The following is a 23,371-nucleotide window of genomic DNA, read 5'->3' as shown; positions in this document are numbered from 1 at the left end:
CATGAAAAGTTTTGACAAACAGCCGTGAGCTAATAGCAAAAAAAAAGGTTTACAACCGGAACTAATTATTCATATGCTATGCTCTCTGATGGGACGCGGCTGTTGGGTGCGGCGTTTAGTCAGAAATTGTGGCGAAGGCTTGGGGAAAGAGGATAAGTGTTCCCTTTTTATTCTCGGCTGGCGAAATGAAGGAACGACTACGTGGTGCGAAGTATGCCGTACGCATTAACTTCTTAAGGGCGAGTATGGAGGATAATTGTCTGCACTGTTTTTCACGACTTGAGATCGCATGGAGACATTATCTTGAGAGCGCGTTATCTTCACTGCCATCTACTAGACAGCTTCCGCCATAGAGGCGCATCTGGAAGGACATTGAACAAAAGCAACGTTGGGATCCACAAGTACAGACAGGGCTGCTTCTCCCAGGACGACGTATTCGACCGAAAAGAAAATAGACGTGGTTCCTGCAATGGCTGAGATGACTGGCAATGCCTCGTTAGCCAATTGACTGTAAGCGGCTCGCCACCCAGACATACTTTCAACTAAGCCAACCTTCATAAACGACTTTTCACGCTTTCGCACAACTGGCTGAGCCCACCATCAGAGGAAGACCAAGAAGATAATCGTCGAGGAAATCTTCGAAATTGGCGTTGTCGCGTAGGTAATTTGATGCCAAAAATCAGTATCCCACAAATTACCGATGAGTTCGGACGCTGCTTCGGAACAGCCGCAAATATGCTAAGGAAGCACAGGTTCCATTCGTAGCATGTTTGCCTTCACCAGGACCTAACTGAGGCAGACTTTGAAAGGTGGATTGACTTCTGCTGCTGGGGCCTCATTAAAATTGACGAAAAAAAGGAGTTCCTACAAAGGGTAATTTGAGCAGATGAAGGTCGTTTTTGCCGGAATGTCGCTGTGAATGTTCAAAATGCCCAGTACTGGTCCTAAGAAAATCCACGCTGGCTGCGGCAACACAAGCGCCAAGTTCGCTGAAGTGTGAGTGTATGGTGTGCATTCTTGGGGACAGAATCATCCGACTTAACTCTTTTTGAGGACAACCTGAAGGACAAGTACACGCAAGTAATTGTAAGTATATTTAGTATTTACGTAGAAACATTTGTGTCCAATCTTCCCATGAATGATCCACGCCAAGTAGGGCCCCAGCATGACGCAGCACCGCCACATTTCTCCACCTCTGCAAAGAGCTGGTTGGACCGTCATTTTTCACTAGATTGGGCGCGTAGGATCGATTTTGTGGTCGCCGAGATCCCCTGAACTTTCTCCGTTCGACTTCTTTCTTTAGGGCAACGTTCAAGAGCGGGTTTATGCAACAGAGGCCACTGGCGTTAATCACATGAAGGACAGGATAATAGAGGCCTTTGCCAGCCTCAACCCACAAGCACTGGAGTTATCGTGTCAACATGAGGGTGGGTAATGTTTTGTGTTGCTGTCGAAGGAAAAGGTTTTTAACATTTTTAAATCATTGACATCATGATAGGTGTCGACTTTGCACAAAAAGCGATATGTACATCAGCACACTGAATTAAGAATATCAGAACAAAGTATTTGCTACCACAGCAAATTTTGTTAGTGTTAATTTACAAAAACATCGAATATTTAAAAATCAGAAGTCACCCAGGCACGAACAATGCCGGCTCATCTAGTCGATGCAACGTCAGTGCACTGTCCTCCGGCTTCTCCGTTGGCTCTCTTATGGTTGCATGTCAGCAACCGTGATTGTTTCTGGCTGCATACCCGCGTGTGTAGGCAGCGGTTGCGTGTTCCCTGATTTTTGATTTCGTTAGCCGATAGTTGAAAGGAGAACAGATATCATCTTTGCCTATACTGCCACCGCGTTTTCACACTACATGGCGCGCACAACATCCGTGTCATATCAGGGAGAACCGATCCTCACTGTCTTGCATGCTAATAATTTGAAAATTTGCCGCCAGATATCTCGGAACACGGGCATGCTAGAAGAATTCAGCCAAGTGGAACACTGTAGTGTGGCATCACGACTACCTATAACTTTTGAATACAAACATGCGCGCTAACTGCAGTGTCTGTAAACGTATTTAACCAATTTTTTATTGTGGTTGGCAGACAACGATAATTATCATCTCAGTTCGTGTCCCCCTGACCACATAACCTATTTGCATAGGTGAACTTCACGTGCATTCCAGCGCCTAATTTTAGCAAAACTGTAAAACTTAACTTTGATCCCCTTGTATATTTCATTCCGCTTAAATTGAGTGAGATCACACCTGCGACGTTGAAATACAAATGCTTCAACCCTTAGAAGACGTGCACTTGAAGTTTGAGCCAATGTAGATCCTATTTAACGAAGGTTAGGCTTGGCGCCGCAGACTTTGTATACCCGCCATCGGTGGATCTGAACCGAAATTGTTTTTGTAGTTCAGTTCTCACCTTAGAGATGTGAAAACAACTACCTTTCACCTCTCACGGCGCATATACATTAGTGGGCAAGCGGCCACGCAGCCTTCTGCCAACATTTGTACGTCACCGTTTCCGCAAGCTGCCGGTCGCGTTCCCTATGTAGATGGGTGGGTATGCACGAGTTGTTCTGCTGACACATTTCTTAATTCCTGAGATGCTCTATTTACCTCTGCGTCAAACGGGAAACAAGGGATGATACATTGGGTACAGCAGGCTAAACAACCATCGTCCTCAGTGTACCAATGGTGTCAGCGAGTGCATCCGCGTTTTCGCGAGAGAACAACATAACAGTCATAATAACAGTCTTCTCTAATAATCATATATGGCACACGCAAACTCTAAGTTTGACTAGGAAAAAGGAATTCATGAATCATCATTAAATTAGGAGCTCGTGATGGATGTATCTGGATCACAGTTGCCGTTGTTTAGGTCGCTCTGCCGTTCATATTGTAGCGCTTGTCCTGTCTTCTTCTAGCCTTCATCTGTGTCACTTCGCGCAAGAAACCAAGAATATGCTACCGTACAAATTCTCCCACCTTTCCATCTTTTCCCTCATATTGACTCGTCTCAGGTTCAAACAAGGCGGATTGTTAGCGTAGATATGCATGTTTTGCTGTGTTTGACATTATTTCATATTAGCGATGCAACTCTTCCCAATTATTTGACGCTAACAATAATCTGTGGCTGTAAATGGCAATGTGCACCAGTTTGGTAAATCTTACGTCGAAGACTTTTTCAATATGCGAAATGCCTATAGAATGTGTACACAGAACATAAAAAGCGAGGTGAAACTGCAGAAATCAGCCATAACAAACGGCAGCCGATTCGGCAGATGAAACTCAGCGTGTCTTTAGAGGCCGCACTGTTAGCACAAACGCGCACTGAAGTCTTCTCGCCCATGCAATTGTCAGTGAAGCCTACATGACATGTAGGACGGAAATGCTGCCCCAGAGAAGGAATCAAAAATTATTCGCAATACGCGAACCTCACAAACGACGCTTACTCAAGATGGGCGCAAGTACACAAATCTACCGGCGACACCCTTGGCAGCGGGCAGCACAGGAAAATGGAAAAGTCGAATTGACAAACGGCTTAGCACAAGAGTAACACAATATAAAGAAAAACTTTACTTTTATTCACAATTTTATTTCCGCCCCACTTTGGAACCTTAAAACTTAGCTTTTGCTGTTGTTTTTCTGACAGAACTTCAAAGTGATAGCGCGGGGTTTTTGCTAGAACCAGGCCATTATGCGGACACACCCTCATCTGTCCTCTTAGTTGGCAGCAGTGCGCAGGCCGAGCGAGCATCTGCTAAAAGTATTCTGCTTTTGCAGGTAAGCACCCGCTAGTAGCAACTTCTTGTTCTTTTTAGGCACTGCGCACTGCTGTCACACTTACAGTTCCCACTATTTATTGTTCAATTTGTCATTCTTCTTTTTCAAGTATGTCTAAGGATTTAGCAAAAGCCTTCGATTATTTTAAGCGTGAAATGAGATTAGAACTTCGTTCTGTGAAAGAGAGCATGAAAGTCTGCAGCGACACTTGCGATGAGGCGACGAAGATGACCTCTGTGGTTAAGGCACTGGGAAAAGAACTCAGCGAACTTGTTAAGTGTAATGAAGGTTTGAGGAGCGAGAACAAGCTGTTGACACGACAAGTTGAAGAGCTACAACAGTACACGAGGCTCAGCCTGTTGATGTCATAAAACAAATTGGTGAAGTTGTTGGCGAGCCAGTCAGTGAATTATACATCGATACATGTCACCGCATTCCCACTCGGACGAGACGAACATTATAGTTTGTCTTGTTCGACGAGAAATAAGGAACACGTTCTTTTCTAAGGCAAGGAAACAGAGGCTTAATAACAGTATGCTTGGTTCCTCGGATAGAGGGGCTGTCTATGTTAATGAGCACCTATCTCAGTTTAATAAGCAGTTCTTAGGTGCTGCCATTGCGCGTAAGAAATCAGTGTCATGGAAATATGTCTGGACTATAGGGGGTAAGGTGTTCGCACGTCAAAGTGAACTGACTGACGCTCTGAGGATCACCGATCATGGTGATCTGGAAAAAATGACTAGGTAAGGTCCGTTTCCTAAGATGGACTGTCGCACCGCCATGAACTGCGAGCGAACTTGTGCTGGCTATAATGTTGAAGATTTCAAAATGAAGCTCGGCTTTCTAGTGAAAGGGGTCAGTGCTATTCATTCTAATGCTCGAAGTATCAAACACAAGGGTGACCATCTGAACTTGTTTTTTGCGTCCATAAAGCATAAATTTGAGTTTTTGGTGTTTACGGAAACCTGGCTAACGTCCCATGAGGATTATCCCCGCTTTGACAATTACACTTATAATGGAATATTAAGGCTTCACTGCAAGGGTGGTGGTCTTGCTGTGTATGTAAATAAATTATACAAACATTCTGTAGTAGATGAATTTTGCAGAATAGATTCTAATGTGGAATGCAAAACTGTATCTACTAGAAATGTAGTGGTCGTTGCAATATACAGACCTTCCACCAGTAACAAACAGCACTTCTTCGACTTTCTTGAAAATTTACCCGTGTATCTCACTTCTACCGGATGCGTATTTATTATTATGGGTGACATAAATATTAACTTATTGTTGAACGATTCCTGCTCAACGCAATTCACCGATACCGTTGCATCATTTGCCTGCTGGAATTGCATATCTTTACCCTCAAGGGTAACTGTTGAAACAAGTAGTCTACTAGACATATGTATTACAAATCTAGTGTCTAACAACATTCTCTCTGGTGTCCTGTCCCATGACATCAGCGATCATTTGCCAATCTTTTCCTTCCTGCCTGTCATTCACGACACAGATGTGAAGGCCCCACGGTTATACAGAGTAACTAATGCTAACACGATGAGTATGTTTAAAACATTAGTCGAAAGTTCACATTGGGATAATGTGTATGATACAACTGACGTAAAGAAAGCATATAATGCCTTTATTAAACAGTTTCTTTGGTGCTACGACACTGCCTTTCCACTAAAGGAAACTAAAACTTGCAAAAAGTTTAAAAAGCCTTAAATGAATCAGAAATTATACAAAAGAATTAAAACGAAAAACCATTTGTATCAAGTTTATCAAGAGCCGTGATGCCAATACCCTCATTGAATTTTAAACATACAGAAATAAACTTAACCAGGATGTTAAGATAGCTAAATCTACTTACTATATTGATCGGTTTACCAAAGTACATTCTGACAGTAGAAACGTTTGGCGTGAACTTGCCCTTGTAACTAATAAATGTAATCCGGACTCAACCGTTACTATTATGACAGTCAATGGCGAACTTACAGGCTCTGATGTCGCAATCACTTTCAATTATTTTTTCATTAATGTAGCAGATTCTGTATGTACGTCATGAGTACCGGACGCACCTTCTAATCTAATCACTCCCTCACAATATTCTATTGCGCTTATGCGAACTACTACTCATGAAATAGCTTCATTATTACATAAGGTAAAAAATCATGTTTCACAAGGGCATGATGGTATACTAGCGGTACCTTTGAAGCATGTATCATCTTTAATATGTGACGTCTTGTGTTACATCGCAAATCGTATGTTAGAAAGCGGAGTGCACCCAGATCAGCTGAAGATAGCACGTGTATGTCCAGTTTACAAAAGTGGAGGAAAGAATGACATATCGAATTATAGACCCATTTCTGTTCTACCCATCTTATCAAAAGTTTTTGAAGGTGTCATTACTACTCGTCTCAAGAATTTTTCCATAAGTTCAGTGTTACTACTTCCTCGCAGTATGGATTTCTGAAAAACAAATCAACAGAGCAGGCACTTTTACCAGTAAAAGAAAAAAATTATTAAGAATATTGAAATGAAACAGTACATTCTTGGTCTTTTCTTAGATTTCCAAAAGGCATTCGATTGGGTTCGTCACAACACCCTGCTACGCAAGCTCAACAGTTATGGCATACGTGGTATTGCATCTGACTTGCTAAAGAACTAAATAACAGAATACAGCATGTTCAAGTCAATGTCATACCCTCAGGGAAATTGGCATTTCAGCATGGTGTTCCTCAAGGATTTATATTAGGACCGTTATTGTTTTTAGTATACATAAATAATATCGCTAGCATATCCGAATCGCCTAATCTGGTCATGTACGCTGACGATACGAATGTATTTTTTCATCCCACTCCTTGTCCCAAATGGAGGCTACGGAAATGCATATTTAAGAAAGCTACATAACTGGTTATTGACGAATAGGCTAAGCCTCAATTTATCAAAGACTAACTACATAATTATTCAGCCTATTAATACAGTAGAAAGTATCACTGAAACTTTTCTACGAACATACTGAATTAAAACGTGTTTCAAACCAGACATTTCTTGGTGTTTGGTTGAATGAGAATCTTTCTTGGAATCTTCATACCACCAAATTAATGTCTGATTTAAGTAAAACAGTCGGCTGTTTCTATAGGATATCTCATTTGTTGCCCCCCTGGTTAAAGATATCCATGTATTGCGCACTTCCGTACTCAAGGTTATCTTAAGGGTATCCTTGTATGGGGAACTACGACGTCCAGCAATTACCTCAAACTAATTTCAATTCAGAAACGCGCTATGCGTGCTATTGAGAGGTTTCATGGCAGAGCTTCAGATTTACCTACGTCACTGCTATTTCAGAAATATGATATCCTTAAAGTAAAAGAAGCATACAACTTCTGTCTACCCAAGTACATCCATCATCAGAGATTGTTCTTTTCTTGTACAGATAATTCTAGCAGCCTTTATGCATTTCGGACGAAACGTAAGCTTGTTCCTATCACATGCACCAATATGGCAAGCAAATACGAAGCTACCAGATTCCCACGGTAATAAATAAATTTACCTTTGAAACTGAGTATTGCCTTCCACAAAAACGTTTTAAATCTTCAATTAAAAAATACCTATTGGAAAAAGGGAATGATATATTTATTTAGTCGACATACTTTGTACTTATTTGTATTTATTTTACTACCTTTCTAATGTTTTTTCTATAACGCATATGTTGTAAGCTGTGTGATATAGTTTCTGTGTTTTAGGACTGATATTCTTATGTTTGTAAAAAAAATATATTGTATCTTTACACCGCTCATACGATAAGTTGTGTATTCAATTTATTCTTTTCTTGTACAAATTTTGTGCATGTCAACTTACTGTTTCATGCTCTTACAATGCTTGAGAAATTCATTGTGTATTTGTTGTGAAGTGCTTGCGCACAATGCCAGCTGTTTTACGGGTGACCGGGATCGTGTCAGGCTCTTGCTTTTTGTCTTGGCGCTGCATTTTCGTTGAAAATAAAATAAACTTTCACTTTCACTTCACTTCACAACATTATTCTGTGGCAACAAAGGGAGAACTACCGAGGCTCACCGTCTGGGCACCTGTTACCACGCCACAATGTCCTGCAGCTTTCGAGAGTGTGACTCCTTTTTGGGAGTAACACTGATCCATGTGGCTTCCATTCTCGACGCAGTTTCGCATATGCCCAGGCATAGAAAGAAACACCGGAAAATGAGTTGTTTACCACTGGGATGTGGGTTTGTTTCCACTTGCGCGCAGTTTGGCTCCGGAGTTTATTTATTCATTTAAGAAAGTATCCAGAGTGCCGTCGATAGGCATTGCAGTGGGTCCCCCTTACTGGGATTCTTGCATTTCCTTCACTGCCACAGAACACTGTCTCGACTATATAACTGACACGCACACCGCACAAGACTGTTAATTTTACCAATACATTCCAAAAGGAGAAAGACAGGCAGGAGTAGGGCCTACGTGTGGACGATCGCATGATGATTTTATTTATATATTTTATCCTATGGTGTAAGACTCGCACAACGGACACGGCGCTCTGGTACTCTGGCAAGCCTCCCTTCCCACGTGGTAGCTCTCGGTGCATCGTGTCTTTTATGAACGCGTCCGAGTTCTCGGATGAATTACAATGCGAACAGGGGTCGTACATGAAGCCGCCAAACAAGCGCAGGTTCTTGGCTTGAAACTGGAACAGCCGAGGCGGCCGTTGTGTCATTCTCCATCTGTCGCTGCATAAAAATTTCAGGTTCTGTCGGCAGTCTGCCGGATAAGCTTACCATCTCAGCTTTTGTGCGTCTGCATGCATACACTCGTTTATGTATGCTTCTTGCTGCATAGCTGCTCGATAAAAGCAATTTTGTGTTCATAAATTGCTGTGTGTTTGTGATAGCGGCAGTGCACAAATAATTGAAGCAGAGTCTAAAATACCACGTTCTTCTTTTTTCAAAATCTCTCTTACAAAATTCTGTCGCATTACTTTCCCGCTCGTTATCAAAATAGAACCAGTAAAGCAGTCATAATTGCGGCGTGGGCAACATAGAAAAGATGCACGTGATCTGAAATGTTTGCGCGTTTTCATACACCAGAATTGCAGTGGGACAAACTCACTGACACAAACACGCAAAATAGAAATGCGACAATCTTAAGTAAACAAAAACGAAAAAAAAAGAACACGTCTTATTTCGTCGTTGACAGGTTGCAGCATTCTGTAAAGTGCGAAACAGCGCCTTTTACGTTTTCTCATTTTGTCAGTATTTAGGTCTGTACCGAGATGTTGCCCAGACGCACACGTTGTCGACAAGATAATCAAGAAAGATAGATTCTCAACACACGTCTTTGCGGACGCTGTTGTAGAAGCCTAGAAGCCGCGCAAGATTATCTGCGTGTATGATTGGGGCTGTGTTTATCAGCATCTGTTGTGCATCTGTCACAATTCACGGACTTCTTCGGCCTGAAGAGAAAGTTGCTCGGTATTCGAGACAGCATCGTTCAAGAACCAATGGACAGGGCGATACGATACGAACGACACAGCAAAGATACACGAGAAGCGCTGACATGGACCGCGATTGCCTGTGTACCTTTTCAGTGTCGTTCGTGTCATTTCGCGCTGTCGATAGTTTCAGTATAGATAACCAAAGTGTCCAAAGTACTCGCTTTTGAAGCTTTCTTCTCATTCTTGCAAGGAAGCACAGTGCTGACGATGGGGTACCTATACTAGCAAAATCTAAATTTACCTGATTAGGAATGCGGCCGTTTCTCTATTACATAAGTATACGTTCCGCCTATCATATTTTCGTCGATCCGCATTGCGCCGTCCATACGTTCTTCTCGGGCTTCTTTTGTAGGTCCAGAGTTCAGTCCAGTTACGTAAGTCCTGAAAGAAGACACTCGCCATATAGAGTTCCATTCTCAAAAATATGGTTAGCATGAGTTTATGGCTTGAGAATACCCGTGAGCCACGCTTTAAATAATTTTTGTTCGTTTGGAAATTTCGTTCTCATGATCAGACTCCTTCGGGACTAGTTCCCTTAAGTCAGCTCCCGGTAGGCTCCACAGATTGGTCTACTGAGAAGATTGCGCTCCGAGAGATTGATATTTCAAACTGTCAGAGCGCTGTTTGAATTGCTTGTTAGACCTTTAGGCCCATGTCGTAGTGCAATTCAGTGCGAAATGCAGTTTAATATCGTGCGAGCATGGAGACGGCATTACGACCTGAACAACAGGTGTTCATGATGATTTAAGTGCAATCCCTTATATGAGCTAGGGTTTAGAGCAACAAACTCTACATAAAAAAATTCTGCTTCGTTCGTATCGATCTTGTATGCTTGCTCAGCCGGTCGAACACGGAGCGCAGCAGCGACTCTAGACAATTTGCGCGCATCAGCTGAAGCATCCACGAGCGATCGAGCCCCTTCACTTAGTTCGTGCAGAGCTGAAGAAAAGTTGTGCGGAACACCCAAGCAGTGGCCAGATGAAGCATACGTATTTTCTTGGAGATAATGAGAAACCCTAAGAGGAGAAGGAAAAGCAAAAAAATATATGCAGGTCCCACGCGCTGTGGGACCCGATGAATTTTTTTTTGGGGGGGGGGGTGAATCTAAGCGAATTTACTGCTGTATTGGCGTATTTTCACTGCCTGGGTAATTTTTTATCATTTAATGTTGACTATTCTGGTTATTGTTGCTTTGATTTAATTATTGTTCTGTACTAACATCGCGTGTCACACTGACACTTGGACTTGACAGAATCCCAGAGTAGAGAATGAAAACGAAGGAGACCAAGCGTAATGCTGAACCTTGCAGTCCCTGCCTATTCATTGCCCTTTGTGCGAAAGATCGAATTTCTTGCTATATAACATAGCGGTGTAATACTCGATAAATCTCTTTATTGTATTGAACGCTGAAGAATGTAAACACTCGTCGTGAATGTCTACGCTCATTGTGTTCGATCAAAGCGAATAGTCCACATACTTTCGCTTACAATGATTCCCACCGAGCCTAAGATCCGCATGATTTTTCAAACTCTTCTATATTTCCCTTTCTAAAATTGGAATTTCTCTTAAGTTACGCCTTCGCCCAATTTTTGCTTTATCCGGCTAGTTGGCTAACCGCGATAAGTTGGGATCATCATCATAAACGGAGTGACCTTCTATAGTCAGCAGCGAAACAAGCAATCTAAGAAAAGAAGAAGTAGAAGCTAGCTACTGCACCGTTGAAGCCAGGACAGGAAAACCAGTAGCAGTATGAATTCAGAGCCTTCATCACAGTCTTCCACAAAAGCGGTAAGTCATTACAGACGCAGCGCGGCGGGTTTATGTAAAGCGAAGCTTTCTCTGTCTCTTCTTTTGACTTTTGCACTGCTACTGCTGTCGCGGCTTCGCACAGCGCGTCAGGGGCTGTTCAGGGCCTGGTAAGGGCCTGAGGAGCCCCTGGCACACACTTCAGGGCCTGTATATACATGGAAGGAGCATTGCAGAGAAGAAAGTGACGCTCCACTCCGGAGGGGAGGTAGACAGAAGTGGAGGTAGGGGAGCAGGAGAAGGTGCAAGGAAGCAGTGAATGTGTAGTGCCTTGTCGCGAGTGTTTGAATAACAGCCTTGCCCCACTTCACTCACAATTTAAATACGAGGGGGCGGAGAGGAAAGAGCTGAAAAGAGGCGGTTGCGGGCAAACTTAAATTGCCGTACGGTACGTTTCTGCCATTTCATAAAAATAAACACCACACACGTGTGTCAAGCGGAGAAGTGACGCAGGGCGTGCATCTGCACAGTCACAGTGAAGCACTGTAGGGTCTAGGCGACACTCCGTGGAAGCGGTCACACTTAAACGTGTCCATGGAGTACCCGCTGCGGTAGCTTTGCGGCCATAGGCGCAAAGTTTTCATTTTGCTAGGTGGGGTGGGCGGGGGGGGAGGGGTGAGGCCCGACCAGCTTCCCGAACCCCGTATATATTTATACTGCGCGTGCACACACACACACACACACACACACACACACACACACACACACACACACACACACACACACACACACACACACACACACACACACAAACACACACACACACAAACACACACACACACACACACACACACACTTCACGGAGGCGGGTTACTGAACCTTCTACACGAAACAAGGCCAGGTCCGGACAAAATGCCAAACGCTTTCTCGAAACCATACGCACAACCATCCTTAAATTTTGGGATGAATGGCAGACTGGGCGAGTTGGCGAGATGTTTAAAAAAATCACTAACCATATAGGACACGGAAGAAAGGCTTGTACACACATGGTGCTATGCGTGTTTGTGGGCCCACTTGATATTTGGGGATGGGCCAAGCGAAATTTTGGGTAGGCCAGCTTAACATTTGGACGGATGGATGAAGAACTTTCTTGTGGTCTTGGTCCAAATTAAGTTTAGGCGTGAACCAACTTGAAATTTCGGCATGTACCAGCTCAGATTTGGGTGTACATAAATTTAGGGGCAGGCCAGCTCAAATTTGGAAGGTTGCTTCCACGTACTTAGACAATTTCAGCAAAGTTTCTGCAATAACTAAAAATGGAGTTTTACGTTCCAAAACCACTCCCTGATTATGAGGCACGCCGTAAGGAAGGACTCCGGAAATTTCGACCGCATTGCGTTCTTTAACGTGCACCTAAATCTAAGCACACGAGTGTTTTCGCATTTCGCCCCCATCTAAATGCGCCCGCCATGGCCAGGATTCAATCCCGTGGCCTCGTGCTCAGCAGCCCAACACCATAGAAACCACGGCGGGTTGTTTCTGCGTTATGTTTCCGTCAGACACAGAAACAGAAAGTGTTTACAGCCGACGCATAACGCTATCCTGCTTCTGAATACCGCTAGTCCGCATATTTCGCGTATATCACGTACGTTCACTATCGGCAATAGTAGGGATCAGTCCGCATTAATATTGCGATAGAAATTACATTGGGGCTCAAGGTGTACTTTCGCGCTCATTGCAGCCCTGTCACGCTATTAAGGGCCGCGAGCAACCATGCACGAATGATTACGTCTCCGGAAACGTGACAAACGTGACACTCCGGAATTTCAGGGAATCAGGATTTGTGCCATAAAGCAACGTGCGACAACACTCGCCAGTCCAGTCACCCCCTCGCCCCAGAAAATAAATTGTTGGCAACGTCATTGCAACGTATACTTGCGCATTACCGGCAAAAGTGACTACTTCTTTCGTATTCCATAACGCAGGCTCACGTGCGCCGCCTCTGCGCTTTTGTTTGGAAGTACTACGTTAATGTGGTGGCAAAAAGTTTGCCTCTGCACCAAAACAAAGTTGTCATCTCACGTGTGTGCGTACACACATCTGAGCTGCTGTGCATGTTGACCACTGCAGTGGACATTCTGTATCTTCTGAAAGAGACAGTCGAAAGCTCAGAAAAAAATTTTTTTTACTCCACGCGCACTGATAGACAAGTAAGACAAACCACAGTTTGTACGTGTACTGCTTTTTGAGAGGGTTCAACACCAAAGGATGTTGGTTCGACACTCGCCAGTGGTCGCGGGTTTAACTTCTATTTAGGCTCGAGGGTACGGCTCCCGCAATACCTCGTGCGTTAGATTGCCCAAAATTAACTTTATCATAATTAGCTGTGTCCCAATGAACTTTCCCTTCACACCAAGGGTCGTGTGTTTTTCAGCCTGCATAGGTCGAGGGTTCTTAGCCGCAATTAACACCTAAGGTCGTGGTCTCGCCTCCCACCAAAGGCCAAGGTTTCGTAACCTTTTTACACCAACGTGTGGTCCGGCGAGCGCCGACTACAACACCAGATTTTCCACCTCATGAGCTACGTAGTGCGTTCGCTATAAACATGCCCTTGCCATTCTGAGACGCAACAGCGGGCGGGCGCGAGAGGTAGGCTGAGGCGCTTTCAGCATCTCGTCCAGCGCTAAACAGAGTGACACAACTTTGACAGAGCGCAGGACGTATCAGCTGAAGCTCCTCCGACGCCGAAAACTATTACCATGAAGGCTTCGATCAGTTGGAGGTTCTTGGTCACGCGGTAACAACGTTCATATGGACAAACGCAAAGGAGCATTGAAAATAGAGTGGCTTTGACCTTCATTAACCTCTTTGCGGTCCTCTATGAACCTCTTCTACCAATCTCTTCTGAGAAGGTGCTCAATAAAGAATTGAGGCATAGCACCCTTCACGATGACTGAGAAAGGTTATGCGTTAGGAATGAGTCGATATAGCCCACAACCCCCCTCCTTTAGACCCCCCTCCCCGAATTTCTTTTTTTCGTTCTGTCATGCACTGCCAACTAAAACAACCCCCGGCGTCGTAAATAATTCTGAATTTTGTATACAATGTCCCTTCCATGCTCGCAAAGACATTTCAGCGTGAACATTGCGAAATGGGGCTCGATTTCGTGGTAACGCCCATGCACCGGGAGTCACATAACGCAAGGAGCCCCATCCGAGCACAAAGTTTCAAGGACGTTTTGATGACGAGTGGGCTCGTCGTGGCGTCTCGCGGAAGCCGCGGGATCTACGGAGCGCATCGATTTAAATTCTAAAGCTTTATCGGTATAAAGTTCCCGTAATCTTCTGATACGAAAGATGCATTGACATTTCCGAAGTCGCGCTTTAGATTTTCGGTTCCGGAACATTGATGGTTTAATGGTATCAACATTTGGTGCCAAAGGTGCATTGACCTTTCTAAACTCGTACATCGGACGATACAACAACACACCCCAAATCAACAGGCTATCAGACAAGTTAAGAAAGCACGCAGTGAGGTCCGATGAGACGTAACGCTGTGGTGGTTCATTTTTGCCCTCATGTCAAAGAAAAAAATATCAATATTTTTTCCCCCTGCGTCAGAGCATCTATGTCAAGACACTAAAGACCGCAAAGGGAACTACGTTTTTATTTGGCTGCTCCGACTTTTATTCACGAGCGCACGTTGAGGCTCTTCAATTTCTCTCTCTCTTTCTTTTTCTTTTTTTTGCTTCCGCAGCCTGTGGGCTATCGGAGCCAGCCAGAGCGCATGCGTATTTCTCGTGGTGCACTGACCACTGCACGGCACCCTTCGATGCGCATTAATTTTCTCTGGTAGAATGGATTTTCACCTGGCAGAGTTTTGCACGCTTTGTGGCTAGCAGACGAGAAAAAGAACCATTCATGGTCGCTCGCCGCCATCACTGCGGGGACTATGCGGACTGCAACGCGTTTACTTGAGCGCAACCTCTCCGGAAAATTTTCTCTCGCCGGTGTAGTACACCTAACAGCATGCGTATGGTTCTCTGTTGACCAAGTGTCTCACGTTTTTTTCGAGATTCCTTTGGTAGCCATATTAGATACCCAATGTAAGCAGTAGATTGTGGCGAACATGCTTTCCTTTGCGTTTCTTCATTTCCGTGCCCCCACCCCACAAAAGAAGAAAGGACATTGCTGCCGCCCAGCAAATTGTCGCATGGTGAAAGTTCGATTTTGTTACTTCTTCGTTTGCGGAAATTGGCCACAGAACGCTACATTGCAGGATACTCTTACTACATTATTCCGATAGCAATTATATGGGCACTCCAGGCGCATGCGAGCCTTGGCCGTCGCCCTCATGTTCCGTATGAAGTCCAAGGGAGATAATATCCTGACCGCGCGCCACACGCTGCATGTGCGAGTGAAAGCGTAGGGGGAGAGGGGAGGTGGCATGGGTGAGCAAACGATGATGGCTCACTCTTGTGTGCGCAAGTGAGAAAAGCGGTGAGGAAGCACGCCGCCTCCTGTCGCGCGAGACACATCAGGGGAGTGTACAGAGGGGAGGCTGTGATTCGTGAATCTGTGGTTACGCAACACGTTCATTTGCCTTGTTTGAAGCATTAATTACACTCATATTTTTTGTTAGATACGCAGGTTTGTTCGAGACGTATACGTATATTTAAATATGTTGTTGCGAGGTTTTGTGTATACGTGCAGTGAACTTTGTTTCTAGTTACACTTCTTCAAGCTGTGTCTAACTACACTTCGATCTTACCCAAAAGGCCGAGAAGCGATAAAGCTGTGTCTTCACATTTCTATATTCTATTGTATCTTCGCACTTCTAATGCACGAGGGCGAGCCAAATGAAAGTGACCCAACCCACTCCGCACAATAATGGTTTGATTCATTATCTGCGAGACATGCGCGTAGTACAGAAGCATCTCTCATTTACAAAAGGGACACGCACGTGTGAGGATAAAGGTTTTTAATGCTTTCATACACTGGGTTTAACATGTTTTCGTGATCTATTGGACACTCCAATAGTTTAACAGCGTGATGTCGTGAGGTGTTTGACAGCTGAAGGTGCTTTCCAAAAATAAATTAGTCAGCTTATGAAGGCCGCGTGCGTTGAACATTGCATTTATTTGGCCACTGGGAAGCTTTGGAGCAAACTGTTCAAAGAAGGACGGGAAAGCTGCAAAGGCTGATGAACTAATTCGACAAGAACGGACGATGCGCATCGATGAATTGGCAGGGCATGTGAACAGGAGTCACGGTTCGGCTGACACCATAATACATTGACATTTCGGTTATCGGCTCTTTTGTGCGCAATGGATGCCCAAGATTTTGAACCAGAGCTAGAAGACAGAGATGTTCGGCGTCGCCTTGACTCATCTAATCCGGTATCACAATGAGGGTGACGACTTTTTGTCTGAATTTGTGACCGGCGACGAATTATGGTGTCACTACTACGAGCCTGAAGCACGACGGCAAAGCTTACAGTGGAAACATTTGAATTTACCACCCCGAAAGAAAGCAAAGGCCTACATTTATGCCGGAAAGCTGACGTTGACTTTATTTTTTTTTCGATCGTGAGGAGTCATTACTGATCGAATTTCCTAAACCTGAAGAGGCTATTAATCGTTTGCAATATTGTGAAACGCCGGATCAGCTACATGTCGCAATCAAGAACAAATGACGAGGAAAATTGTGGAACGGGATCATCTTCCTCCACAAGTATGCCCGTCCGCACCTCGCTGATGTGGTTAATACAAAACTTGCTAAGTTCAAGAGGGAAACGCTGCAACATCCGTCATACAGCGCAGACCTGTCGCCTTGCCACTTCCACATTTCGTAGCATTTGAAAAAAAAAATCTCAAGGGAACGAGATTCGTGTCGGACGATAACGTAAAGGAGCCAGTTACAAACATTTGAAGCAGCAATCCAAGGAGTTTTCTGAGACGGGAATCACGCGACTCATTATTCAGTGGGACAAACGTCTAAATGCTCATGCAGACTACTTTTGAGTAAAGTACCCCATTTGCCATGTATTTGCATTAAATCACTTTCGTTTGACTCGCCCTCCTATATTTCACAACTCCTGTCACGTGGTGTTTTGTATTTCGCGGGCAACATCAGTAAGCTGAAATACACTAATACTAAATAGATAGAAAGAAGGAAACTGTGGTTTCGGGCGTTTTGTAAACCGCTCTGCAACTTTCTAATTGGAATATTTTTCCTAGCTTCGTAACTTCACAAGTTGCCTAATTAATCTTGACTAAGAACCTAATTAAGCAAAATACAGAACAAAGCAAGACGCACTGCATACAAAAGTGAGGAGCATGCATTTGGGGGCGTCGTCTAAGGGTGCATCGGCATATTTTAAAAATCTGGCTAAAGTTAGCACAGAAACCTGAATCAGTGACGTTTGCTTAAATACCTAGATTTATTGGATACTTATATGTATATTTAAATATCAAGTTGCGAGGTTTCGTGGATACATGCAGTGAAATTTGTTTCGAGTGACACTTTTTGGCCATTTATCAAGCTTTATCTTCGCATTTGTGTATTCCCTTGTATCTTCGCATTTCTAATGAATATATTGCAGAACAACTGCTTTTTATATGTGATCTTTGTTGCGACTATAATTTTGTTGCAATTAAAATACACGACCGGTGACATCTGCTCCTGCGCAATACATTGTAACCAAGGACAGCGTCATTTAGATTTTTTACCTGGCCGTTGCATACGTACACAAATATAAACAAGCTTCTTGAATGACTAAGTTTCATTACATCATCATCATCATCATCATCATCATCATCATCATCAGTCTGGTTACGCCCACTGCAGGGCAAAGGCTGTCCCATACTTCTCCAACTACCCCGGTCATGTACTAATTGTGGCCATGTTGTCCCTGCAAACTTCTTAATCTCATCCGCCCACCTAATTTTCTGCTGCCCCCTGCTGCGCTTCCCTTCCCTTGGAAAGCAGTCCGTAACCCTTAATGACCATCGGTTATCTTCCCTCCTCATTACATGTACTGCCCATTCCCATTTCTTTTTCTTGATTTCAACTAAGATGTCATTAACTCACGTTTTTCCTCTTACCCAATCTGCTCTTTTCTTATCCCTTAACGCTACAACTATCATTTTTTTCATATCTTGTTGCGTCATCCCCAATTTGAGTAGAACTCTTTTCGTAAGCCTCCAGGTTTTTGCCCCGTAGGTGAGTACCGGTAAGACACAGCTATTATACACTTTTCTCTTGAGGGATAATGGCAACCTGCTGTTCATGATCTGAGAACGCCTGCCAAACGCACCCCAGCCCATTCTTATTCTTCTGATTATTTTAGTCTCATGATCCGGATCCGCAGTCACAGCCTGTCCTAAGTAGATGTATTCCCTTACCACTTCCAGTGCCTTGCTACCTATCGTAAACTGCTATTCCCTTCCGAGACTGTTAAGCATTAGATTAGTTTCCTGGAGATTAATTTTTAGATGCACCCTTCTGCTTTGCCTCTCCAGGTCAGTGAGCATGCATTGCAGAGTTTCCCCTGAGTTACTAAGCGAGGCAATGTCATCAGTGAATCGCAAGTTACTGAGGTATTCTCCATTAACTCTTATCCCCAATTCTTCTCAGTCCAGGTCTCTGAGTACCTCCTGTAAACACCCTGTGAATAGTGTTGGAGAGATCGTACCTCCCTGCCTGACGCCTTTGTTTATTGGAATTTTGTTGGTTTCCTTATGGAGGGCTACGGTGGCTCTGGAGCCGTTATATATATCTATCAGTATTTTTACATACGGCTCGTCTACACCATGATTGCGCAATGCCTCCATGACTGCTGAGGTTTCGACTGAATCAAACGCTGTCTCGTAGTCAATGAAAGCTATATATAACGGTTGGTTATATTCCGCACATTTCTCTATCACCTGATTGATGGTGAAAATATGGTCTATTGTTGAGTAGCCTTTGCGGAATCCTGCCTGGTCCTTTGGTTGACGGAAGTCTAAGGTGTTCCTGATTCTATTTGCAATTACCTTAGTAAATACTTTGTAGGCAACGGACAGTAAGCTGATCGGTCTATAATTTTTCGAGCCTTTGGCGTCCCCTTTCTTATGAAATAGGATTATGTTAGCGTTCTTCCAAGATTCCGGTACGCTCGAAGTCGTGAGGCATTGCGTATAGAGGGTGGCCAGTTTTTCTAGAACAAAGTTAATACATTTGTCCTCAATTTGCTCATTTCCTGATATCTACATTTTTATATCAGTGGCATGCCCAGCTTTGCTGGTTTCAAAGTGATAATGTTCGTGTGATATTTTCTGGAAGCACTGACATCAGTTATTTCGAGCCCTATTTTTGTGCCATACGAGCACATTCTTTTATGAAGAGATACATATTTTACTTGTCTTGAGAGTGCGTAGCCTTTAAGAATTCGTTTGCAGCATCTTTAGCAATGCAATGCGGTTATTAATAATGTTTCTGATCCCTCGACAATTTCTATAAGTAGGAGGCCGAGCTGCAACGCGAGCCCCCCTCCTCCCGTACGAAATTTCTGGCTACGCCACTGGTCACGTCAACAATGACCCGTGCTGGCCTGGAAGAAGTTCGTTCAAAAGTGAGGCGTATACATACAGATAGCCACATACTCATGCAGCCAAGTTGGTCCGATATTTCGTTTCGAACCCTGCTACAGCTCGGCAGACCGATGCGCTAACCATTTGACCACTGACTACCCAGTGTCACAGGTAGGCGGTAAAATGTCCTAATAGAAGCATACATATATATAAACAAACTTATAAACTTAGCTGGCGGCCGAAAAGCAATGGTAACGCATTACTACACGGGAAAACACGTTAGGACGAAACCGTACGCTAGACAAACGCTACGCAGCTGAAACAGCGCCTGGCGTCCACAAGGCATCTCACAACGGTGGCTGGATCGAGGAGCACCGCTAACGGCGTTACAGGCTCTTCGCCTTGAGATAAGCTTGGTGCATGTGACAGACGCTGTTACTCCTGCAGTTTGCTTCTCTAAGGCCTGCCAACTGCAACATTAAATAGGCCCTCTCACACGCAACGCTCGACAGCAGATGATTTTGAAGCCGCATTGCGCTGGAGCTCACGTCGCTCTTACGCACATAGCCTACCGCCTAAGGCTTCGTGGGCTAGCACCATAACCGCTGGCGGCTTCTTCTATGTCCATTACCCTTCAAGCGCGTCTAAAGCCAGGTTAAAAGGTAAAGAAATCGTGGCTTGAAAAAACACTATAGCTTTGCGAGGAGGCTTGATAATCCAAAAAAGAAGCAAGAACAAAAGAAGGCTCGAATGGCACCTTGAATTACCCGTACCAGCTCGCCGCGACGTAATCTACTTTTACTGCAATAGCAATGATGAACACTCCAAGCACATTTTCGTCGTTGTCTTCGCATGAGGTTCGCCGCATATATAGGTACATTAATTCTATGTGCCCTGCCATGCTAGATGACATGCTTCATATGCGGTTCATAATGCCACACTTTTCATCACTAAAGTTGGTCATACCAGGTCCCACATCCTCGACCAAATTATTCCTCAGGATTTTGAGAATGACAGCCCCAAAACAGGAATCACGGAACGTAACACTAACGGCAAATGGCTTTTTTTTTCTTAAATGTTCTCCGGCTAAAAAATATTACACGTGAGAAGCAATTACAATGCTCAAACTTGAAAGTAACGCAATTTAACTGGTGTGGCAGACCGCACAATTCCGAGGTCGGCCCCCGAAAGAAATTGAAAAATACCGATGCGGAATAATGGCGGTACATTCGGTAAGAGACTAGCGCAGGTCAGCTACCATGTTTTAGGCACCCCGGTGGCGTAGGCAAGGGTGACACTCGAGCACGAAGCACGAACGCCAGAAGCGTATCACAACACATACCAGTGATCGAACTTGGTGTCAAAGAAGTTGATTCAAGAGCGGCATGTAGTCAGTGTTCCACAACCAGTAACTTAAGTTAGTCCGTCGGTCGGATTTGAACCTGGATCCCTCGTCACAGCAGCCCAATGGCCCATTGGGCAAAGGAATACCCACTTACACAAGCTGAGTGGAAAACGTCACAGAGCCAAACGGGCAGACGGACAAGCAGAGATATGTGCATGGGCAAGTGCCTGACGCCTGTGAATAACTTCACGTAATACATTGAACTATCCAAAGCACCTCTTTAGCAACTGGCCAGAGGGTACGGTGCAAAGCTCGCAAAGGGAATTTTTTAGTTATTTTTATTGCAGTAATAAATGTGTTATCGCAAAACCAACAAATAGAATTTTCAAATGCCCTAACGTATCCATACAAAATATTGGTTATCATTGCTGTTCCTTTAAAGTTGGGCCTTGTACACCGGTGTCATCGTAATTGCTTCTGCTGGTATATTTCTTATTTTAGCGGTAAACAGCAGAATGCTGCTGCATTATCTAGAGGACTCTGTTCTCGAATAATAGACGCCACCATTTTTGGCAGTCAAAAGAACACGTTATCAGTTTTGTGTGCAGTCATGTCAAATTTGCATGGGTACAAACCGTAGAACGCATGCGATGAACTGTATGTACAGAAACGAGCGCAATAAAATGCATTAAACGGCGGCAGCACAGACAGCCTAGGATAGCGGCGCTCAATTATATGCTTCAGCAAAAAAAGTTTATGCTCGAGGCTTCCGCTCCGCAGGAAGAATCTAACGGGAGCTCACAAAAGGAAGACCGCGTCGATGGCCGGCGCTATATGGCATCGCTGTTGTTCTTGTGCCTTATCGGAGTGGTGCCGGGAGCACTGGCTTCTGGACTGGCGACGGCGCTGTTTATATCCTCGCCGTCATCCGTCTCTCCAGCGACAAACGATGTAAGCGGTATTTTTCTGATGAAATAATGGAGCCTGGTTTTCTGTCCAGTGCACCACGTGTCAATGTCAATGTCAGTGCACCAAGCGTCATTCTTATTTGCGAAGAGTCAATCCTTCATTCTATGGCTTTTTGCTTGGTCTACGATCTTAAACGCCAAGCAACACGATATGGTACACATATTTACCTAATGGCTTTATATCGCGACTTGTACTACAGACTAGTTCCGTTATTTTTCTTTGTCTCTCTTCACAGTGGAAACTGACGGGACTAAGTTACACCCCTTCAGAAACACGCTCGGGATTTGCGCAGAAGCCACCCATAATTTTAGCGCATTCTTTGAATAAACTGCAGTACTCGAGCTTCTTATTTTTGGATACTGCTAGTGGTTTGCTCCCTCGCTGACTGCAATAGGCGACTGTCGCATGGAGTGAAGCCTGGCGTACATATCAGCTGTCAGAACGACAGCGACGAGATGGACTTTCAGGAGGGAAGGGTAGGTCTAGTTTTAACTGGCGACCTTACTCAAAGTTTCAGTGAACGTTGCTGAAAGCAGCCGCGGGCACTACATTCGCCGCATTAGTAGAAAGGGCCGCTCGGCAACGCCGTTATCGGGAGGCGCCCAGTTACAAACGTCTTTCTTGGACTTTGACAATGTTTTCGGAGACAGGCGCAGAGAAGTGGAAGAGAACGAGGGTCCGTCTCGCTGTTGACCAAGCCTTATGCCAGTAGGAGAAAGTGCTCGCATTCTGTGAGCCGCGCTATAAGTAAGAGTTCCACGGTTTCAGCACCCAAGCTTGAAATCATCACATGCGCGTACGGCCGGTCGCCCCACTCGTTGGCTACATAAGCAGTGTCCAGCTGAATTCTTTAAGCATCTCAGAATACTATGTCATTCAACAGAAAAGCATTCAGTAGCTTTTCTGAAGGTATCGTTCCGGTGTTCCTTGGAGGTACGGCCACCCATAGATCAGCCACTTCGGGCTTCGCGTCGTGGTAACTTTGCCATACACGCTCTAGATGAACATTCACATGGCTTGTATACCACTGCTACCACCAATAACAATGAGGCGGTTGCACCACCACGAACGACACTACATATAGCACGGAATCTGACTCTAATCCTACCCGTCCCATATTCAGATCGTCATTCTCATGCATGAATTTTCTTTCTTGTCTGTGTAGAAATTAGCCCTTGAAATTATGCAGCACGTTATGGAGGAATGTAGTGATTATTATGGAGGAAATTAAAGAAGAAACATTCAGTGCGCTGGAGGAGGCAATGGAAGAAGTTGACCAAAGGCAGAAAACGGGTCTTTAGACGTGCTTAACAGCTTGACGTCAACGAAGTGACGTCAACCGATACAGAGCCTGAGCAAATCATTTGCCTGGGTGAGGCGACTATGCATGCGAACGAACGTTTAACAACTATATATTACCCGCCGTGGTTGCTTAGTGGTTATGGTGT

The 23,371-nt window shown here is 44.3% G+C and overlaps 1 protein-coding gene across 8 annotated transcripts in view; it reads left to right on the top strand.

The window, feature by feature from the left end:
- The window catches only part of LOC135911688 (neprilysin-1-like), a 346,542-nt gene that overhangs the window by 115,287 nt on the left and 207,884 nt on the right, over positions 1-23,371 (top strand). For all 8 annotated transcript variants that reach the window (XM_065444035.1, XM_065444039.1, XM_065444037.1 and 5 more), the window contains one exon: positions 21,735-21,905. In XM_065444035.1, the coding sequence (XP_065300107.1) occupies positions 21,735-21,905 (171 nt within the window). The remainder of the gene's footprint in view (positions 1-21,734; positions 21,906-23,371) is intronic.

The sequence above is a fragment of the Dermacentor albipictus genome, chromosome 2 (assembly GCF_038994185.2).
Source record: "Dermacentor albipictus isolate Rhodes 1998 colony chromosome 2, USDA_Dalb.pri_finalv2, whole genome shotgun sequence".
Taxonomy (NCBI): domain Eukaryota; kingdom Metazoa; phylum Arthropoda; class Arachnida; order Ixodida; family Ixodidae; genus Dermacentor; species Dermacentor albipictus.
This window is presented reverse-complemented; position numbering and strand designations above follow the sequence as displayed.